At 42.4% G+C, this 19,179-nt stretch overlaps 1 protein-coding gene across 1 annotated transcript in view; it reads right to left on the bottom strand.

Moving 5' to 3' along the window:
- Positions 1-1,408: 1,408 nt before the first annotated feature.
- Positions 1,409-19,179, bottom strand: part of ren (renin) — a 44,883-nt gene continuing 27,112 nt past the window's right edge. Inside the window, exons 7-9 of the mRNA XM_043716428.2 lie at positions 16,931-17,075; positions 5,307-5,405; positions 1,409-3,091 (exon numbers count right to left, since the gene is read on the bottom strand). Of these exons, the coding sequence (XP_043572363.1) occupies positions 2,930-3,091; positions 5,307-5,405; positions 16,931-17,075 (406 nt within the window). The 3' untranslated portion in view covers positions 1,409-2,929. The remainder of the gene's footprint in view (positions 3,092-5,306; positions 5,406-16,930; positions 17,076-19,179) is intronic.

Genomic DNA, 19,179 nt, shown 5'->3' with positions numbered 1-19,179 from the left:
GTTGTCGGCTGCAAAGGGACTTAGATATGATGCAGAGCTGGGCTGAGGAGTGGCAGATGGAGTTCAACCCTGCCAAGTGTGAGGTTGTCCATTTTGGAAAGACAAATAAGAATGCGGAATACAGGGTTAACGGTAGAGTTCTTAGTGAGGTGGAGGAACAGAGGGATCTTGGGGTCTATGTTCATAGGTCTTTGAAAGTTGCCACTCAGGTGGATAGAGCTTGTAAGAAGGCCTATGGTGTATTAGCGTTCATTAGCAGAGGGATTGAATTCAAGAGTCGTGAAGTGATGTTGCAACTGTACAGGACTTTGGTTAGGCCACATTTGGAGTACTGTGTGCAGTTCTGGTCGCCTCACTTTAGGAAAGATGTGGAAGCTTTGGAGAGGGTGCAGAGAAGATTTACCAGGATGTTGCCTGGAATGGAGAATAGGTCGTACGAGGATAGGTTGAGAGTGCTAGGCCTTTTCTCGTTGGAACGGCGAAGGATGAGGGGTGACTTGATAGAGGTTTATAAGATGATCAGAGGAATAGATAGAGTAGACAGTCAGAAACTTTTTCCCCGGATACAACAGAGTGTTACAAGGGGACATAAATTTAAGGTGAAGGGTGGAAGGTATAGGGGAGATGTCAGGGGTGGGTTCTTTACCCAGAGAGTGGTGGGGACATGGAATGCGCTGCCTGTGGGAGTGGTAGAGTCAGAATCTTTGGTGACCTTTAAGCGGCAATTGGATAGGTACATGGATGGGTGCTTAAGCTAGGACAAATGTTCGGCACAACATCGTGGGCCGAAAGGCCTGTTCTGTGCTGTATTGTTCTATGTTTTATGTTCTATTCACAATACATCAACTGAGATGTATCCAGAGATTAATAATACATTCCAGCGCAATCTCTTTGCTTCTATACTGTATTCCTCTATTTATAAACACAGCAACCCTATTTTAACCACCTTAAATGCACATCCTCCCACTTTTAAGAATTTATGTTATAGACACCAATACCTCTTTCTCATCTGCATTTTTGATTAACCCATGCCTTCCCAATTGGAAAATTTACTTTGTCCCTGGTAATGGATTCCAATGACCTCCCCACCACTAATGTGAACCTGACAGGCCTGTTGTACACTATATAATATTAGCAATCCTCCAGTGCTAATCTACCATCCAATCAAGACTGATAGCCTATGAACATCTCTGTTATTTATTCTTTTTGGCATTCTATGATGTATTCTATCTGCTGGTAACTTTCAGAAATGATAACCTTTTTTAAATATGTTTTCTCCATCTAGTGCTATTCTGTCCATATACATCCTCTCCTCTTTCAATGTAATCCCATAACAGTCCCTTCCTTTGTGAAGACAGAAATGGAAAATGTTCTGCCTCGCCTAGAATATGCACAAAGAGAATGAATCTTGTTTTATTCAAGTTAGACCATTTGTCAATTTAATAAAAGGAGAAATTCTTGCATTATTGATATTTCATGTTTGGCATCAATAGCCAGCCAATTTAGCAACTACTATATCAGATTATATCAAGGCTGCCAAGGAGAGATCTCGATAACATGTACAATATTACTCTCCATTGAATTTGTTGAAACTATAGTTTGAATACAAGTTTGAATGGATGCTTTGCTTAGCAAAAGCAGTTGAGGTAAACATGATTCATGCATCGGGAAGGGAGCTTGATACATGCTTAATTGAGATTGAGACAACAACTAAAAGAACATAATTAATCAAGGACTCCATGTGGAGACTGGTTTAATGAACCAGGTTTCTTTTACTTGTTCACAGGATGAGGGCATTTATCAAGTTAAGAATTGACTACATTGATGCAGGTCTGGAGCCACATGTAGGCCAGATCATGTGAGGATGGCAAATTTCCTTCCGTTAGTGCACCAGGTGGGTTTTTACTACAATTGACAGTAGTGACATGTGTATCATTAAGCCATCTCTTCATTCCAGATTTTTATTGGAAATAATTTCCACCAAAATTCCATAATCGGATTCAAACCCATATCACGAGGGCATTGGCCTAGAGTTTTGTATTATGAGTCATGTGACATTACCACTGTATCACTGCCTCCCCTTGAGGGACACTTTCTGGTTCGTCCATTTTGTACATACTTAAAATCAACTTGTTCTGATACATCATGACATATGTCCGGGGCAGGTGTAACTGGAATCAGGATCTTCTGTCCCAGAAAGTAGGGGCATTACTCACTGTGTCACAAGAATACTCCCATGTCAATGTTGTATGTTTGGATGACTTTTTACACACCGAAGTAATGGGATGCAATATTTTTTGTGTTGGAGGAAGGCAAAAGTAATGTCCGGGGGGGGGCAATAGCCCATCCACTTTGAAAGGTTTGTGTGAGGGGAGATGGTTGAATATTTGATGACTTTGCTTCTTTGTAGAACTTTCCCGTTGTAGATATTAAGTATTTTGAAAAGAATCTAGAGAACAGAGAGAAACTTTTTTTCCCCCATTGTTGAGGGAAACTAAGAAAATGGGTCTTAACTGTAAAAGCCAGAATAAAGCCATTCAGGTGAGAAGTCAGGAAGGACATATCTCCACAGAAAAGGTGCTGAAGGTGTAGCATTTTGCAAGCTATAGGTATTGAAGAATATAGAGCCAAAGCTTGTGTAAAGATGTAGTGAAAGGGGAAGAATGATAACATAGACTATGCTCGCCTGTGGAAGGAGCAGATTGGTTTTTCCTTTATCCCATTTGTGCTGCAGGTGTTCTAATTTGACAATTCTAGACAACACCAGTGCCAATATCAGTAACAATAAGATTCCTGATATAAAAGCCGCTAATCTGGTCAGATGGAGCCCAAGTCAAAAGGAAACCATTGTGCTGGAAAGGGTTGCCATAACGGTGGAGTGATCCATGTTCTTCAAAGCTTAACTCAAGCAGCCTGGCACATGTCTGGTTCAGATCGCAGTGGCGAAACCTATCCTGTTGTTCTTGTAATCAAATTCAGTGTAATATCGACCAATAAAGTTGGCACCCAGGATCCAGACAGGGCCAGCAGGCGGGGGGATATCGAGTCCAGAAAAAGTAAGTGTGCAGACGTCTTCCCCAAACTGGGATTCCTGTAAAAATCAAGGAACATAGATCAGTCCTTGTGTCTCTTTGATCTAACTAAAAGACTCAAACAGATGGGCTTTTTTTCTTTCCTTTCATTCTTCTTAATTACAGCAGAAAATTTGTACAAAATGTGTAGTCACTTCCCGCTAGCCCACCAATCCCCCCATCACAAACAACAGCATGGCACATGACATTCCCATGTTTAGCAGAACTGCTAAAGTTAACTGACTTTAAACATGTACTAAAGCATTACAATCTCAATGCCAGGAATTTGCCCAAGGCTTCCATCTATGCTAATAAATCAGTCCTTTACAGTTTTCTGAATAGAAGCATGGATTTATGATTTCATTGAAGGCACTAAGGTACATCAAAGCAAATTTGAGGTTGTATAATCAGATCTATATTCAATGTCAGCTTGTGCTTCTTTCTGTAGGGATAGTACAGGCTACCATTATATAGATAAGGTGGCTAGTCAGAGGCTTTTTCCCAGGATGGAAAGGTCAATGACAAGAGGGTGATGTGTTCTGATTGGCGAGAAGCATCATCTCTTCCACAAGGTCACAGCCCTTCACAATTAAGGGCCAGAGTCAACTCTTGGATCAGATGTTTGGGAGAGGTATCCCCTGCATCTTTTATCTGGAACATTGACCTGGGATTTTAATCTGATTTTTCACCTCTCCGAGTAGATATCCTGTTTATGTGCAGGATATCACAATTGCGTGGGAAGGTTGGATTAACCAAGGGGTCTTGTCCCATTTCTCATTATTTGCATGAGGAATTACCTACTTATATACATGGGACTCAGCTCACCCTAACTGATCAGGAGTCCCAACATCAGTAAAATGGTCAGAGCATAAATGCATGCACACACACAAGCACGTTGATAAAGAGCAAAGAACAATCTAGCAGAGGAACAGGCCCTTCAGACCACACCTACATCAATTCTGATCCTTATTTAGACCTGCTACTTATTGCCCATATGCGGTTTCTATCTCTCTGTTCGTCTCCCATTCATGTGTCCATCAAGACACACCCTAAGCTTTGCTAACGTACCTGCTTCCACCGCCTCCACTGGCTGTATATTCCAGGCACTCACCACCCTCTGTGTGAACAATTTTCCCCACACTTCTTCCCTAAATTTTCCCCCTCTCACCTTGAACCTGTGCCCTCTTGTAGTTGATCTTTCCACCCTCGGAAAAAGCCTCTGACTATCCACCCTATCTATGCTTCTCATAATTTTGTAGAGCTCTATCAGGTCGCCCCTCAGCCGTTACCTTTTCAGTGAAAATAATCTCACCTCTCCTCATAACTAAAACCCTCCAGACCAGGCAACATCCTGGTAAATCTTCTCTGTACCCTCTCCAAAGCATCCGTGTCCTCCTGGTAGTGTGACAGCCAAACCTGCACACAATAATTTGGAATGTTAACTAAAGCTTTGTACAGCTGTAACATAATTTGCAACTTTTGTATTCAATGCCCCACCTGATAAAGATAAGTGTGCTGTATGCTTTCTTGACTACCTTATCCACCTGTGTTGCCACATTCAGGGATCAGTGGTCCTGTACACCCAGATCCCTATGTATATCAGTGCTCTTAAGGGTTCTGCTATTTATTGTATAATTTGCACCTGACTTTGATCTTCCAAAATGCATCACCTTACATTTGTCAGCATTAAACTCCATCTGCCATTTCTCTGGCCAAATCTACAATCCATCTATATCCCACTGTATTTTTTTGCCAATCATTTTCACTATCTGCAACTCCAACGATTTTGATGTCATCTGCAAACTTACTGATCAGACTGTCTTATCCCTTATACTTCTTGCACTGAAGCAAATACAGTACAAGCCTTAAGTTCCACTGAGCTCAGCAACCTCTCCTTGACTGCTGTTCCTCTCACACAAATATATGCTCATATACAAACGCGCACATGTACAAATGCGTACATATACAAAAAAACTCAAAGAGGTTCACATGGACACACAAGACACACGCGCATCTGCATACACATGTGAACAAGCAAACCCTCATACACACACAAACATACATTTATACACCCAGAGATACACATACCCCTCACAGATATAAACATACACACATAGAGACATATACATACACATATGTGAATCCACAAAGAGATTTACATATCCAGATGTATATACTCAGACATAGATATACTCACACACTGAAATATTCATGTACAATATAATTAAAACTCACCTTCATAATGTAGTCTTCACCCTTTAATAAATAGGTCCTCCCTCCCATGTTGAAAGAAATGTGAGGCAATAGATGGATTTTGTCACAGTTCACGATGTACTACATGTGAGGTGAAAAAGGCAGTGACCAGAACAATAAGATTAAGCCAATCATGATATCAAAAATTGGTGCCTCTTTTTAAAAGTCTGTTATTTGCATCCTAGTTCTGATGAGAGCAAGACAAAAATCTTACACTTCCAGTCTCCCTTTAGCAAAATTTAATACCCAAGTCTCCAAATAATTTCAATCATGACATACTTAGATTTCCATCCTGCTTTTAGATTGATCTCAACCTTCTCCATTAATTAAGAAATCAGTACATCACCAATTAAATGCAGCAACAGTGGGTGAAAATCTATTGTACAAGTTATCATACTCTCTGAAAATGAGGAGTATTCTCGTGACGACAATCTACATGTAGAACTTTTAAGTTCGCGAGGTTTGGTTCTGCTGACCAACAAGCTCCTCTACTTCTACAATAATACAAATAAAAGAAAGAACGGCCAATGCTGAAGACTTGAAACAAAAACAGAAATTATTGGAGAAACTCTGCAGGTCTGGTAATAACTGTGCAGTGATGTGGCCAGTGGTTATCACTGCTGCCTCACGGTACCCAGGGACCCAGGTACGATTCCAGCCTCGGGCAACTGTCTGTGGGGAGTTTGCAAATTATTCCCTTGCCTGCTTGGGTTTCCTCCGGGTACTCTGGTTTCCTCCCTCAATCCAAAAATGTGCAGGCTGGGGGGGTGGATTGGTCACGCTAAATTGTCCACAATGTTTAGGAGTATGTAGGTTAGGTGCATTAGTTAAGGGAATGGGTTACTCTTTGGAGGGTTTCAATGGACTTGTTGGGCCAAATGGCCTGTTTCCACACAATAGGAATTCGATGATGAAAATAGAGTTGATGTTCTGAGTCTACTCAGTAGACATGAAATGGTAACTCTAATTCCCTCTTCACCGACACTGCTCAAGTTGCCTCTAACAATTTCTGCTCTCCATTCTGAGAATTGACATTCCCACTTTCTTCGTAAGTTTTGAGAAGATTTGTAGCTCAGGTTGAGGTTCTGGATGTAGGTTTGCTTGCTGAGCTGGAAGGTTCATTTCCAGAAATTTTGTCACCATAACTAGGTAACATCTTCAATGAGCCTCCAGGAGAAGCACTACTGGTGATTCCTGCTTATTATTTATATGTTTGGGTTTCTTTGGGTTGGTGATGCCATTTCCTGTGGTGATGTCATTACCTGTTCTTTTTCTCAAGAGGTGGTAGATGGGGTCTAACTTGTGGTTGTTGATAGAGTTCCGGTTGAGTTAATCTACCAGTCCATCCACCACCCCCTGAGAAAAAGAACAGGAAATGACATCACCACAGGAAATGACATCACCATAGGAAATGACATCACCGACCCAAAGAAACTCAAATATGTAAATAGAAGCAGGAACCATCAATAGTGCTTCACCCAGAGGCCCACTGAAGATGTTACCTAGTAAGGTGATGAAACGTCTGGAAATGAACCTTCCAGCTCAGTGAGCAAACCTACATCCATTTCCACTTTCTGTGGTCATCAAGTCCAGGAATGATACTTGAAGCCAGAACATCTGGCTCAGATGTAGAAATGACTGACAGTGCGCCATAAGATTGCCTCATTTGAAGCTAATAATGGTTGAACCTTAAAAACTCATTATTCAAGTTGTTCTAATGTCCTTAGTTTTTGATTAAGGTCCTCTAATTCTTCATAGTTTCAATACAGAGACAGTTTTATAAATTCTCTCCTATCAATTCTCTTCTCACATTACCAGATTCCCTGTTGTTGCTCCCTGTCTTTGTAAATTAAAGACATAACAGCCACCTAGGTTTGTCTAATGCATCATTTCAGTTGTATGACACTATAATCTTTTACTATAAATTCTGTGTCCTATGATCTTGTCCTGCTGGCTGCTTGATGAAGGAGCACTGCTCCGAAAGCTAGTGCTTCCAAATAAATTTGTTGGACTATAACCTGGTGTTGTATGATTTTTAACTTTGTCCACCGCAGTTCAACACTGGCACCTCCACAACATCACTTATTGCTGTAAGACCCACTGCTCTCAAGCTGCTTCTGTTTGAATGAAAGGCCAAGAGAGGCTCAAAAACACATGCCCTGCAGAGTCAGCAGTTAGTCAGAGTTAACGTGTTGACTTGAATTGGGCTGGTCACCACAATGCCACAAGCCGCATGAAAACTGCTGACACTGCAGCTAGGGATCTGACGCCTGTGGTCTGAACATCCTGCGCTATGTGGGAAATCCTAGGTGGCACTGGTGGCTTGGAGCAGGAGGTGCCTGTGACTTGTGCAATTTGAGCTCCAGGTTTTGGGGGTGGAGGAGGAGCTGGGGGCTGCTATGGTGCGGTCACGAGGCTGAGGCAGTCGTAGATAGTTTGTTTCAGGGTGTGGTGTCAACACACATCTTAACTAGGTGCAGGCACCTGGAGGTGAGTTACTGCATGAGGGAGGGAGGGCTCCAGGCAGCTAGTGAGGGAATCTCCTGTTGCAAAACATTTCTTGACATTGGAAAATGGCAAGAATGTTGGTTCCTGGGTGGAGACCAGCTAGAGTCAAGACTGTGGCACTACAGATGGCCCAGCTACTGAGACTGGTAGGAAGAACTATGAAAGGGCAATAGTGACAAGGCGTTCATTAATGAGGGGAGTAGCCAGCTGAGTCTGTGCCTGTAGATGTGACACCAAGATAGCATATTGCCCCCTGGGTGCCATTGAGGGAAACAAGGGAGGAATATCATGGGCCCTGGTAGTAATTTACAAATCCTGTCTGGTGCTACAAAAAGAGGTAAGAGGAGTGAGAAATTGAGAAACAAATTTGTAGGAAGATCTCAGTTATCTGTAAGAATAATAGGGTGGTCGTGGTAGGGGATTTTAACTCTCCAAACATAGACTGGGACTGCCATAGTGTTAAGGGTTTATATGGAGAGGAATTTGTTAAGTGTGTACATGACAATTTTCTGATTCAGTGTGTGGATGTATCTACGACAGAAGATGCAAACCTTGACCTACTCTTGGGAGATAAGGCAGGGCAAATGACTGAGCTGTCAGTGGGGGAGTACTTCGGGGCCAGCGACCATAATTCTATTAGTTTTAAAATAGTGATAGAAAAGGATATACCAGATCTAAAAGCTGAAGTTCTAAATTGGAGAAAGGCCAATTTTGACGGTATTCGGCAAGACCTTTCGAAAGCTGATTGGGGGCAGATGTTCGCAAGTGAAGTGACGGCTGGAAAATGGGTAGCCTTCAGAAATGAGATAATGACAGTCCAGAGAAAGTATATTCCTGTTTAGGGTGAAAGGAAAGGCTGTTAGGTGCCTGTGACCAGTGGAGTGCCACAAGGATCGGTGCTGGGTCCATTACTTTTCGTCATTTATATAAACAATCTGAATGTGAACATAGGATCCACAGTTAGTAGGTTAGTAGATGACACCAAAATTGGAGGCGTAGCGGACAGCAAAGAAGACTACTTCAGATTACAACAGGATCTTGATTAGTTGAGCCAATGGTTGAGAAGTGGCAAATAGAGTTTAATTTAGATAAATACAAGGTGCTATATTTTGGGAAAGCAAATCTTAGCAGGACTTATACACTTAATGATAAGGTTCTAGGGAGTGTTGCTGAACAAAGAGACCTTGGAGTGCAGGTTCATAGCTCCTTGAAAGTAGAGTCGCAGGTAGATAGGATAATCAAGAAGGCGTTTGGTATGCTTTCCTTTATTTGTCAGGATTTGGGAGGTCATGTTGTGGTTGTACAAGACATTGGTTAGGCCACTGTTAGAATATTGCATGCAATACTGGTCTTCTTCCTATCAGAAACATGTTGTGAAATTTGAAAGGGTTCAGAAAAGATTTACAAGGATGTTGCCAGGGTTGGAGGATTTGAGCTACAGGGAGAGGCTGAACAGGCTGGGGCTGTTTTCCCTGGAGCGTTGGAGGCTGAGGGGTGACCTTATAGAGGTTTACAAAACTATGAGGGGCATGGATAGGATAAATAGACAAAGTCTTTTCCCTGCAGTGGAGGAGTCCAGAACTAGAGGGCATTGGTTTAGGGTGAGAGGGGAAAGATATAAAAGAAACCTGGGGTGCAACTTCTTCATGCAGAGGCTGGTGCAATTGCAACATTTAAAAGGCATCTGAATGGGTATATGAATAGCAAGGGTTTGGAGGGATAAGGGCGAAGTGCTGGCAGGTGCGACTAGATTGGGTTGGGATATCTGGTCGGCATGGACGGATTGGGCCGAAGGGTCTGTTTCTATGCTGTACATCTCTATGGCTCTATGATTCTGTGATAAGCGACAATGAAAACCATGAGGTTCTAGGGGTCAAGTGAAAGGGCAAAAACTTGGTAAATGTAGGTCATGTAGGTAAGTGTGAGGTCATGCACTTTTGTTGGAAGAATCAAAGGGCATTCTATTATTTAAATGGAGAGAGACTCCAAATAAAGTGTAGCTCAGAAGGATCTCGTTCTTGTGCATCAACTGTGAAGTTAGCAGGCAAATGCAATTAGTAGTTAAGAATCGAAATTGAATTTTGCTCTTTACTGCCAGGAGGTTGGAATTTAAAAATAGAGAAGTCTTCTTACAATTGTAAAGGGTGTGATGTGGAGTACTATGTCCAGTTTTGGTCCCAGTATTTGAGAAAGAATGTACTGACATTGGAGTCAGTTCAAAAGAGATTCGTTAGGCTGATTCTTGTGAATTTAGAAATGGGAGCAGAATTATAGAATAGGGGGACACTCATTTAAATCTGACCGTCATATTTACATATTAAGATTAATATATCCTCCCAATCTTTGACTTTAATCAATGCATTATTTGTGCTAGCCTACAGTCATGATCTCACCCTTCCCTTTTCATCTAGGCTTATTAGCATACCTCTTATTCCTTCTCGTACCTACAGTTCCCTAAACATCATCGCTATTCCCTCAACCATTCCTTATGAGAATGCTGAGCAGTGGGTTCTCAGAGAAGCACTGACTCTTGACCTTTGTTTTTGGGTCAGTGATTGACTGAACCACCGGGGAATGTACCCATTGGTTCTTGATAAGCTGTACAATAATAAATTGTGTGGTATCACAAACCAAAAGGACAAAAAGTTCAAAGGTAACATTCTGTTCTTTAAACTGCTTAAGGGCCAATAAATGTGTCTGAGCCCTGGGAAATAAACGCACAGCATCATATATTATTTAAGTAGACGATTCAATTACAGCTCAGTAAAATAGACTCTCCACTTGCAACTACTTTGACTAAACAACAGTAACGATGGTGATGGGTTTTATATGACCATGAGGTGTGGGAAGTGTATAGCTTCTCTCGGGAAATTTTAAAAAATCAATAGATGTCTTAAATGAGGGCCACTTCGAAGATCAGTCTTACATAGGTTACAGAGAACATACGTCATTAAAAACAGGCCATTTAGCCCAAGTGGTTCATGCTGGTATTTATGCTCTACACAAGCCTCCTCCCATCTCTGCCTGTTGTTTTGAAAGGTCTCTCATTTATACATAGTCAGAAGTCATACTACACCAGGTTATAGTCCAACAGGTTTATTTTAAATCTCAAGCTTTAAGAGCACCTGGTTGTGAGACTTCTGACTTTGTCAATCCCAGTCCAACACTGGCACCTTCACGTCATGGCTACCATTTATACATAGTTTTGGAATTTGGATTTCAAAATAAAGGCAGCTGGGTGCTGGTCTCTACAGTGAAGGGTTTCATTTTGCTGACTTAGAAAGAACTCACCAAACAGTCCATGGCAAAGTAAATTAGAAAGAGACAGTTAAGTAAAAAATTAAAGAGTTGAGATAGGATATAATTTCTCTGGACTCAAGTCTATGTGACAGATAGATTCCCTATAGTGTGGAAACAAGCCCTTTAGCCCAGCAAATCCACATTGGCTCTCCGAAGAGTAACCCACCCAGACCTGTTCCCTTATTACTCTACATTTACCCCTGTCTAATGCACCTAACCTATACCTTCCTGAACACTATGGGTAATTTAGCATGGCCAATTCACCTAACCTGTACATTTTTGGATTCTGGGAGGAAACCCACATAGACATAGGGAGAACGTACAGACTCCACACAGACAGACACGTGAGGCTGGAATCAAACCCAGGTCCCTGGTGCTGTGAGGTAGCAGTGCTAACCACTGAGCCACCATGCCACCCCAATCAGTTGAATTTTTGTTCAGCAATGCATTTTAAGATCATTGTAACTTTTTTTTTAAGGAGCTTGTGTTTTCTATTTTTCTTTTATAAAATAAACTTCTGCTGAAGAAAATCTACAGTTTTGGAAACCATCACATTAACTAAGTAAACAAGAATAAACATAATCTATCAAGCCATGTTTCACTCTGAGATCTGCCTTGGCCAGTAAAACCATCAACTGGGATTCTAACACTTCCAACATATCCATCTATTCTTTCTCAGCTCAGGTATTTATCAAGTTAATGCACCTACATATCATAGAATCCCTACACTGTGGAAGCAGGACATTTAGCTTATATTAACCCTCCAAAGACCATCCCACCCACACTCCTATCCTTATAACCCTGCAATACCCATGGCTAACCCATCCAGACTGCAAATCCCTGATCATTATGGGCAATTTAGCATGGCCAATCCACCTAACCTGCACATCTTTGCACTGTGGGAGGAAACCCACACAGATAGTCACCCAAGGGTAGAATCAAACCAGGGTTCCCAATGCTGCAAGGCAAGTAGTGCTAACCATTCAGCCACCATACATCCCTTAGGTTCAAGTCATTAATAAAAGGAAGTGAAAAAGCTCACACTGTGGTACTTCAAATGTTTGCCTAGTCCCTTGCTGCCTCACGATCCCAAATTCAATTGCCAACTTGGCCAATTGCAACATGACATTTTAAGCAAGAAGAACAGTAAGAATTAATGAAACTCTTCCCAGTTAGACTCTTAGGATCAGAAATAGGTTTGCTTGAACATTAAGTTTGTGTCTTCTAAAGATTTTAAAATGTGTCTTCTACACCTGCCCAACTTATTCAGTTATCTGCAATAGTCAGAAATCGAGGAGCCAATTCTGATTGGGCTGATTCCTGAAGGTTTTTTTTTCACCAAAACCCCCCTCACTGCAACCAATCCATCACCACAGTCCCAACCCACTGTCACACAGGTTCATCACCTTGTAACAGTCAGATGGCCATTATTTTATCATTCCCAACAACCTTGAATTGGCACATTGAGATAAATAAATAAATCAACGAACCACAAATGCTAGAAGTTTAAGAAAAAGAACAGAAATTGCTGGAGGGACTCAGCAAGTCTGGCAGCATCTGTGGAGAGAAAATAGGGTTAATGCTTTGAGGCCGGTGACCCTCCTGCGGAGCTAAGAATTTCAGTTCAGTTCCACCAACAATCTTAAGGCGTTTGGAGTGAGGTGGATACCACAGGGAGCTGGAGTGCATTGTCTCCCTCTCCAAGTCCATTTCAGATTAGTGCCCCTCCTTTCTGCCTATCCTTCCTTTATTGCACTTCCCCAGCGGACAGTGCTTATAGACGCAATGGCTCAGTGGTATTATCAGTAGACTATTGATCCTGAGACCACAGTGCTGATCTGGGTACCTGGGTTTACAATCCAAACATGGTGAAATTTGGATTCAATTAAAAGTCTGGAATTCAGGGTCCAACGATGACCACGAATCCATTGCTGATTGACAGAAAGACTCATCTGGTTCACTAATGCCCTTGCGGAAACAGCCATCCTTACCTGGTCTGCCTACATCTGACTCCAGACCCAGAGCAAAGTGGCCGACTCTTAACTGCCAGTTAGGGATGGGGAATAAATTCAGGCCTAGCCAGTGATGCCCACGTCCTGTGACTGGATAATAAAAACATTTTTTAAGTGGTCAGATTGTCAGGGGGAGGGGTGAAATAGTCGTCAGAAAGGTGTTGACATAGTGGTATTATCAGTGGGCTGTTAATCCAGAGACCCAGGTAATGTTCTGGGGACCTGGGTTTGAATCCCACCACGGCAGGTGGTGAAATTTGAATTCAATAAAAATCTGGAATTAAGACTCTGTTGATGACTATGCATCATTGTCAATTGCCAGGAAAAGCACATCTGGTTCACTAATGTCCTTTAGGGAAGGAAACTGCTGTCCTTACCTGTACTGGCCTACATGTAATTCCAGACTCACTGCAATGGGGTTGACTCCTAACCGCCTCTGGGATGGACAATAAACACTGACCAATCCCTCATCCCATGAATGAATAAAAAAATGGGGGAATAAATTAGTGCATCTTTCAAAACAAAAAGAGCAGCCAAAGCATTGCTGAATAGGTTGACTGATGTTAAGTTTATGCTGCGTTGCACTGCATACTTCAATGCTGAATGCTATTTGGGTCTAAAAATTCAAAGTTTCAAGCATGTTAGTTTTTCATTGACCTCAGTTCATGGATTATGTTGTAATAAAACATTGAGCTATTGGTCTCTCACTTAGTAATAAAACTGTGACACTCCACAGGGGTTAAATTTGAAGAAAGCACTCCAATATTGTGGAGGGACAGGCATTGCCCCACCTAGTGGTGAGGTTTGCCACAAACACTGCCTTAATAAAAACAAATAAATGGTGATTTCATTTTCACTGAGGGTGAGGTCAGGGCCCAGTGATGTGTTCATTTATTAACAATGGTATAATTCTGTTGATTACTCACTCAACACAATGACTCATTGCTGGATTATCTCTGCACTGGCAATGACCATACCAGCCTGGAATCCATGTTATCCCTGCCACGTGAATTGTTATTGTCTTAGCAATCGGTTGATCTGGAAGCAATAGTTTATTTCCTCACAATAGACTGTTCCCTAGCAAATCTCTTCCTCAGAGATGCCTTCATTGCTTAATGGTAGTTCTAACCATACAATCATCCAGCGCAGGAGGAGGCCATTCAGTCTATTGTATGTGTGCCAGCTCTTGTCAGAACTATTTTCTCGTGAAAAGCCCTGTTTTTCCGTCATCCCCCTGCAACTTTGGACAGTGCTTTCCTGATCTCAGCAACATTCTCTGCTAGAGTCAAAACCACTTTAGGTCCCTTCTATTTATTCATCCACTGGATGTGGTCATCACGGACAAAGCCAGCATTCACTGACCATGTCTTAACGCCCCCAAAGTAATGTGGAAGCAAAGAACAGGTTTCCATATAAATGGTCGAGCTTTGGTTTTCCATGGATACTGGGTCCTGTCTCTCAAAGATAGCACCATTCGCTTCAGCTTAACCAGTATGCTCTAGGGTAGGAGGGAGAAGATGGGTGGAAGGGTGTGGGTAAAGCCAGAGTGCCTGGCTTTTGTAGAGAGGAGAGACATGTACACAGCGAGGTATCTGGACGAGGACTTCACTGATGGCTGGATGTTATGGAGGAAGGGCGACTGGATGAGATCATACTCTCCACAGCCACACACAGCTTAAAACAATTCTGATCAATCAACAATCCAATGCAGATTGATCAATTTATTTATGGTCTCAATCAGACATGGAATTTCATCTCACGTCTTTGACAGTCTCAGGATGTTCCAAGCCAGTTCACTGCTGTGACTGAATGCATGTGAAGTGTAATCGTTGCTGTAATGTAAGAGGTGTAGTTTGTGCACAGCAAGCTCCCACAAACAGCAAGAGTGTTTTTCTTTATTCATTTGTGTTGAGTTGCACTGTCCAGCCCAACATTTATTGCCCATCCCTAACTAACTTTATGAAGGTGATGGTGAACTGCCTTCAGCTACTGCTGTGGTCATAATTAATCCACACTGAATTAGAATCCCTACAGTGTGAAAACAGGCCCATTGGCCTAACAAGTCCACACCAACCCTCTGAAGAGTATCCCACCCAGATCCATTCCCCTACATTTACCCCTAACTCAAGCACCTAACCTACACATCCCTGAACACTACGGGCAGTTTGAACCTGGCCAATTCACCTGCCCTGTACATCTTTGGGAGTAAACTGGAGCACCCGGACGAAACCCACACAGACACGGGCAGCATGTACAAGCTCCACACAGACAGTGACCCGAGGCTGGAATCAAACACAGGTTCCTGTTGCTATGAGGCAGCAGTGCTAACTACTGAGCCACTGTGCCATCACTAACTCTTAGGAAGGGAATTCTTGGGTTTTGAGTCAGTGAAGGAACAATACACAATTCCCATTCAGGATGTTGGATGATTTGGAGGAGAGTTTGCAGCTGGGATGGTGTTCCAGTGAATTTGTTGCCCTCATCCTGGGTGACAGTGGTCAAGGGTTTGGAAGGTGCTTTTGATGGAGCCTTGATGAATTTCTGTAGTGCATCTTGTAGGTGCTATACACTGCTACTACTGAGCGTTGGGTGGTGGAGGTGGTGAATGTTTGTGGATGCGGTGCCAATCAAGTGGACTGCTTTGTCCTGGATGGTAGCCATGATGTGGAGGAGCTGGTGTTGGACCGGAGTGGACAAAGTGAAAACTCACACAACACCAGCTTATAGTCCAATAAGTTTATTTGGAAGTGCTCTGAGAGCTAGTGCTTCAAATAAACCTGTTGGACAATAATCTGGTGTTGTGAGATTTTTAACTTTGTCCTGGATGGTGTTGAGCTTCTTGAGTATTGTTGGAGCTGCACCCGTCCAGGTCAATGGAGAATATTTCATCACCCTCCTGTGTGGTGGGCAGGCTCAGGGAAGTGAAGAGATCAGTTACTCGCCTCAACATTCCTCGCTTCTAATCTGCCTTTGTAGCTATATGATTTCTGTGGCTGGTCCAGTTCTGTTTCTGGTTAATGGAATGTTGTTGATGGTCAGAGATTCTGTGATGGCAATGCCATTGAATTTAAAGGGGCAATTGTTGGACAATCTCTTGTTGGAGATGCACATTGCACTTCTGTGGCATGAGTATCACTTACCACTTATCAACCCATGTCATCTAGGCCTCACTGCAAATGATCTAATGAACTGGTTCAGTGTCTGAGGAGTTGTGAATAATGCTGAGCACTGAGCACGACAAACAGTTTCACTTTGGACCTTATGATGGAGGGAAGGTCATTATGAAGCAACTGAAGATTCACTTGCTTCACCGAGGACATTACTCTGAAGAACTCTTGCAGTGCTGCCTTGTGACCAAGTTGTTTGACCTGCAACAACCATAGCCATCTTCTTTCACAATTGATAAGACTTTAATCTGGGGATAGCTTTTCTCCCTGGTTCAACCTCAACTTTGTTAGGACTCTTGATGGCTAACTAACTGCTAGCCTGGTTCTCAATGGGTCTAGTTTAGAGTGGTGCTGGAAAAACACAGCAGGTCAGGCAGCATCCGAGGACCAGGAAAATCTATGTTTCGGGCAAATGCCCTTCATCAGGAATTCAACCTCAGAGGCAAGCAAGCTTCCAGCTGAAATAAACAGAAAATGCTGGAGAATCTCAGCAGGTCTGGCAGCATCCGTGGAGACAGAAACAGAGTTAAGTTATCGAGTCTGGAAAGACTTTTTTTCAGAACTGTAGCAGAACTACCAACTGAGCCACAGGTGACCAAATAATGACTCCTCTCCTCACCTCTCCCTCTTCTAGGACAGTGGCTCCGATAGCATTCACTAGAGAGGAAACTGCTGCGGCTGGTCCAGTGATGTAGGAGGATCCAGTATCGACAATGGCTGCACAGCCTTTACGACAGAACAACATCTCTCCACCGACCGAAATCCTAAGACAGGAGAATAGAACAAGAATTTGTGAAAGGAAGCGCTTCCTGCCTTCAAAAGTGATGAGAGTTCTGCAAACAATTTCTATTATCTGCTGGGGATTTCAAGCTGCAAGTCAGGAGAAAAAACTCATAGAGTGAGAGATGCCTGCAGCACAGCAGAAGGCCCACCGGCCCATTGTGCATCTGAGCCTATCAAAACCAACTAACTCACTATCCTAATCCCATTTTTCGGCACTTGACCCGTAGCCTTGTTTGCCTTGGCATTGTAAGTAGGCAAAAAGTGATGACTGCAGATGCTGAAGATCAGAGTCTAGATTAGAGTGGTGCTGGAAAAGCACAGCAGGTCAGGCAGCATCCGAGGAGCAAGAAAAATCGATGTTTCAGGCAAAAGCCCTTCATCAGGAATCAGGGCTTTTGCCCGAAACATCAATTTTCCTGTTCCTCGGATGCTGCCTGACCTGCTGTGTTTTTTCAGCTCCACTCTAATCTTGGTATTGCAAGGGTACATCGAAATACTTCTTAAATATTATGACAATTTTTATCTCATCACCTTTACAGGTAGTGCCCTTCAGATTCTCATCATCCTTGAGGTGAAAGCAATTTTCCTCCAATCTTCTCTAAACTTACTGCCCCTTACCTTAAATTTATTCTTCCCGGTCAATGATTTCTCCATCAACAGGGAAAGTCTCTTCCTGTCTATCCTATCTGTGCCTCTCATAATTTTATATACCTCAATCACATCCCATCTCAATCTCCTCTGCTCTAATGAAAATAACCGCAGTTGGCCCAATCTCTCTTCATCTTCTGAAACTCTCTAGACCAGGCCACATCCTGGTAAATCTCCTTCACACCCTCTCCAGTGCTATCACATCCTTCCTATAATGTGAATTCCAGGACCACAAACACATCTCTCGCTGTAATCTAACCAACATTTTATACATTCTGAGCATAACCTCTCTACTCTTAAACTCTATGCCTCAGCTAATAAAGGCAAGTATATCATATGCCTTCTTAATCACTTTATCTTTCTGTCCTGATATTTTAAGGGCAGTGGACATGCACACCAAGGTGTCTCTGACCCTCACTACTTCCTAGGGTCCGACTGTTCATCATGTATGCAATTGCCTTGTTTATCCTGCCCAAATGCATCACCTCACATTTATCCAGATTTAATTTAACTTGCCACTGATCAGCTCATCTATGTTCTCTTGTAGTCTTAAGCAATCTTTCTCACTATTACCACCCTATTAATTTTTGTAATGTCTGAAAACCTTACTGATCAACTCTTGTACATTTAAGTCTAAATCATTTCTATAAACCACAAACAGCAAGAACCCCAAAACTGACCCCTATGGGACCCCACTGGACTCAGACTTCCAGCCAGAAAAATATTCCCCAACCACCACCCTCTGCTTCCCTCACCTCAGCCAATTGTGGATCCAATGTGCCAAATTTCCTCAATTCGCATGGACTTTTACCTTTGCAGTCAGTCTCCCATTTGAGACTTTATGCTGACTCTGACAATTAGGAATGGGAGTTGCAAGGATAGCCACTATATGTCTATACAGAGAAGGCAGTTCTCAGCTGGTAGATTCACAGCTCTGAGTTTGAAGGCTGGGGACTCAGATTTAACAAAAACCTTGGTTGATAGTCCTAAGGCAGAGGACTTTCTTACAATATCCTTTGTGATTATCCAACACTGCAGTTGATCAAATATCTTTGAAGTATTGTCCCATGCTGTAAAGTAGGAAGCACACCAATTCGTACATATAAAGAGTTTTGCGTTATTTATTGAGGAATAAACATTGACCAGGATGACATCTTCTTTGGACTAGGGCCATGGAATCTTTTGTAACTATGTGATAGGGCAGACAGGGAGTAGGATCAATGTCACAAAAACAAAATTCTGCATCTCTAACAGTACACACACCACTGAAATGTCAATTTGGATATCTACAACTAAGTACATTGGATGAGACTTTGACCCACAGCCATCCATCTGGGAAGCAAGATTGCTTTCAATTAGTCCACAACTGGCACATACAACCATCATAATCAGTTCGATGTTGAACTGCAAGGTTAAATCAAACATTCATAATCATGT

This window comes from Chiloscyllium plagiosum, unplaced genomic scaffold (genome assembly GCF_037043375.1).
Source record: "Chiloscyllium plagiosum isolate Xiang-an unplaced genomic scaffold, Cpla_swu_hap1 HiC_scaffold_26, whole genome shotgun sequence".
Taxonomy (NCBI): Eukaryota; Metazoa; Chordata; class Chondrichthyes; order Orectolobiformes; family Hemiscylliidae; genus Chiloscyllium; species Chiloscyllium plagiosum.
Note: the sequence above shows the minus strand (reverse complement) of the source record. Positions and strands in the feature narration are given on the sequence as shown.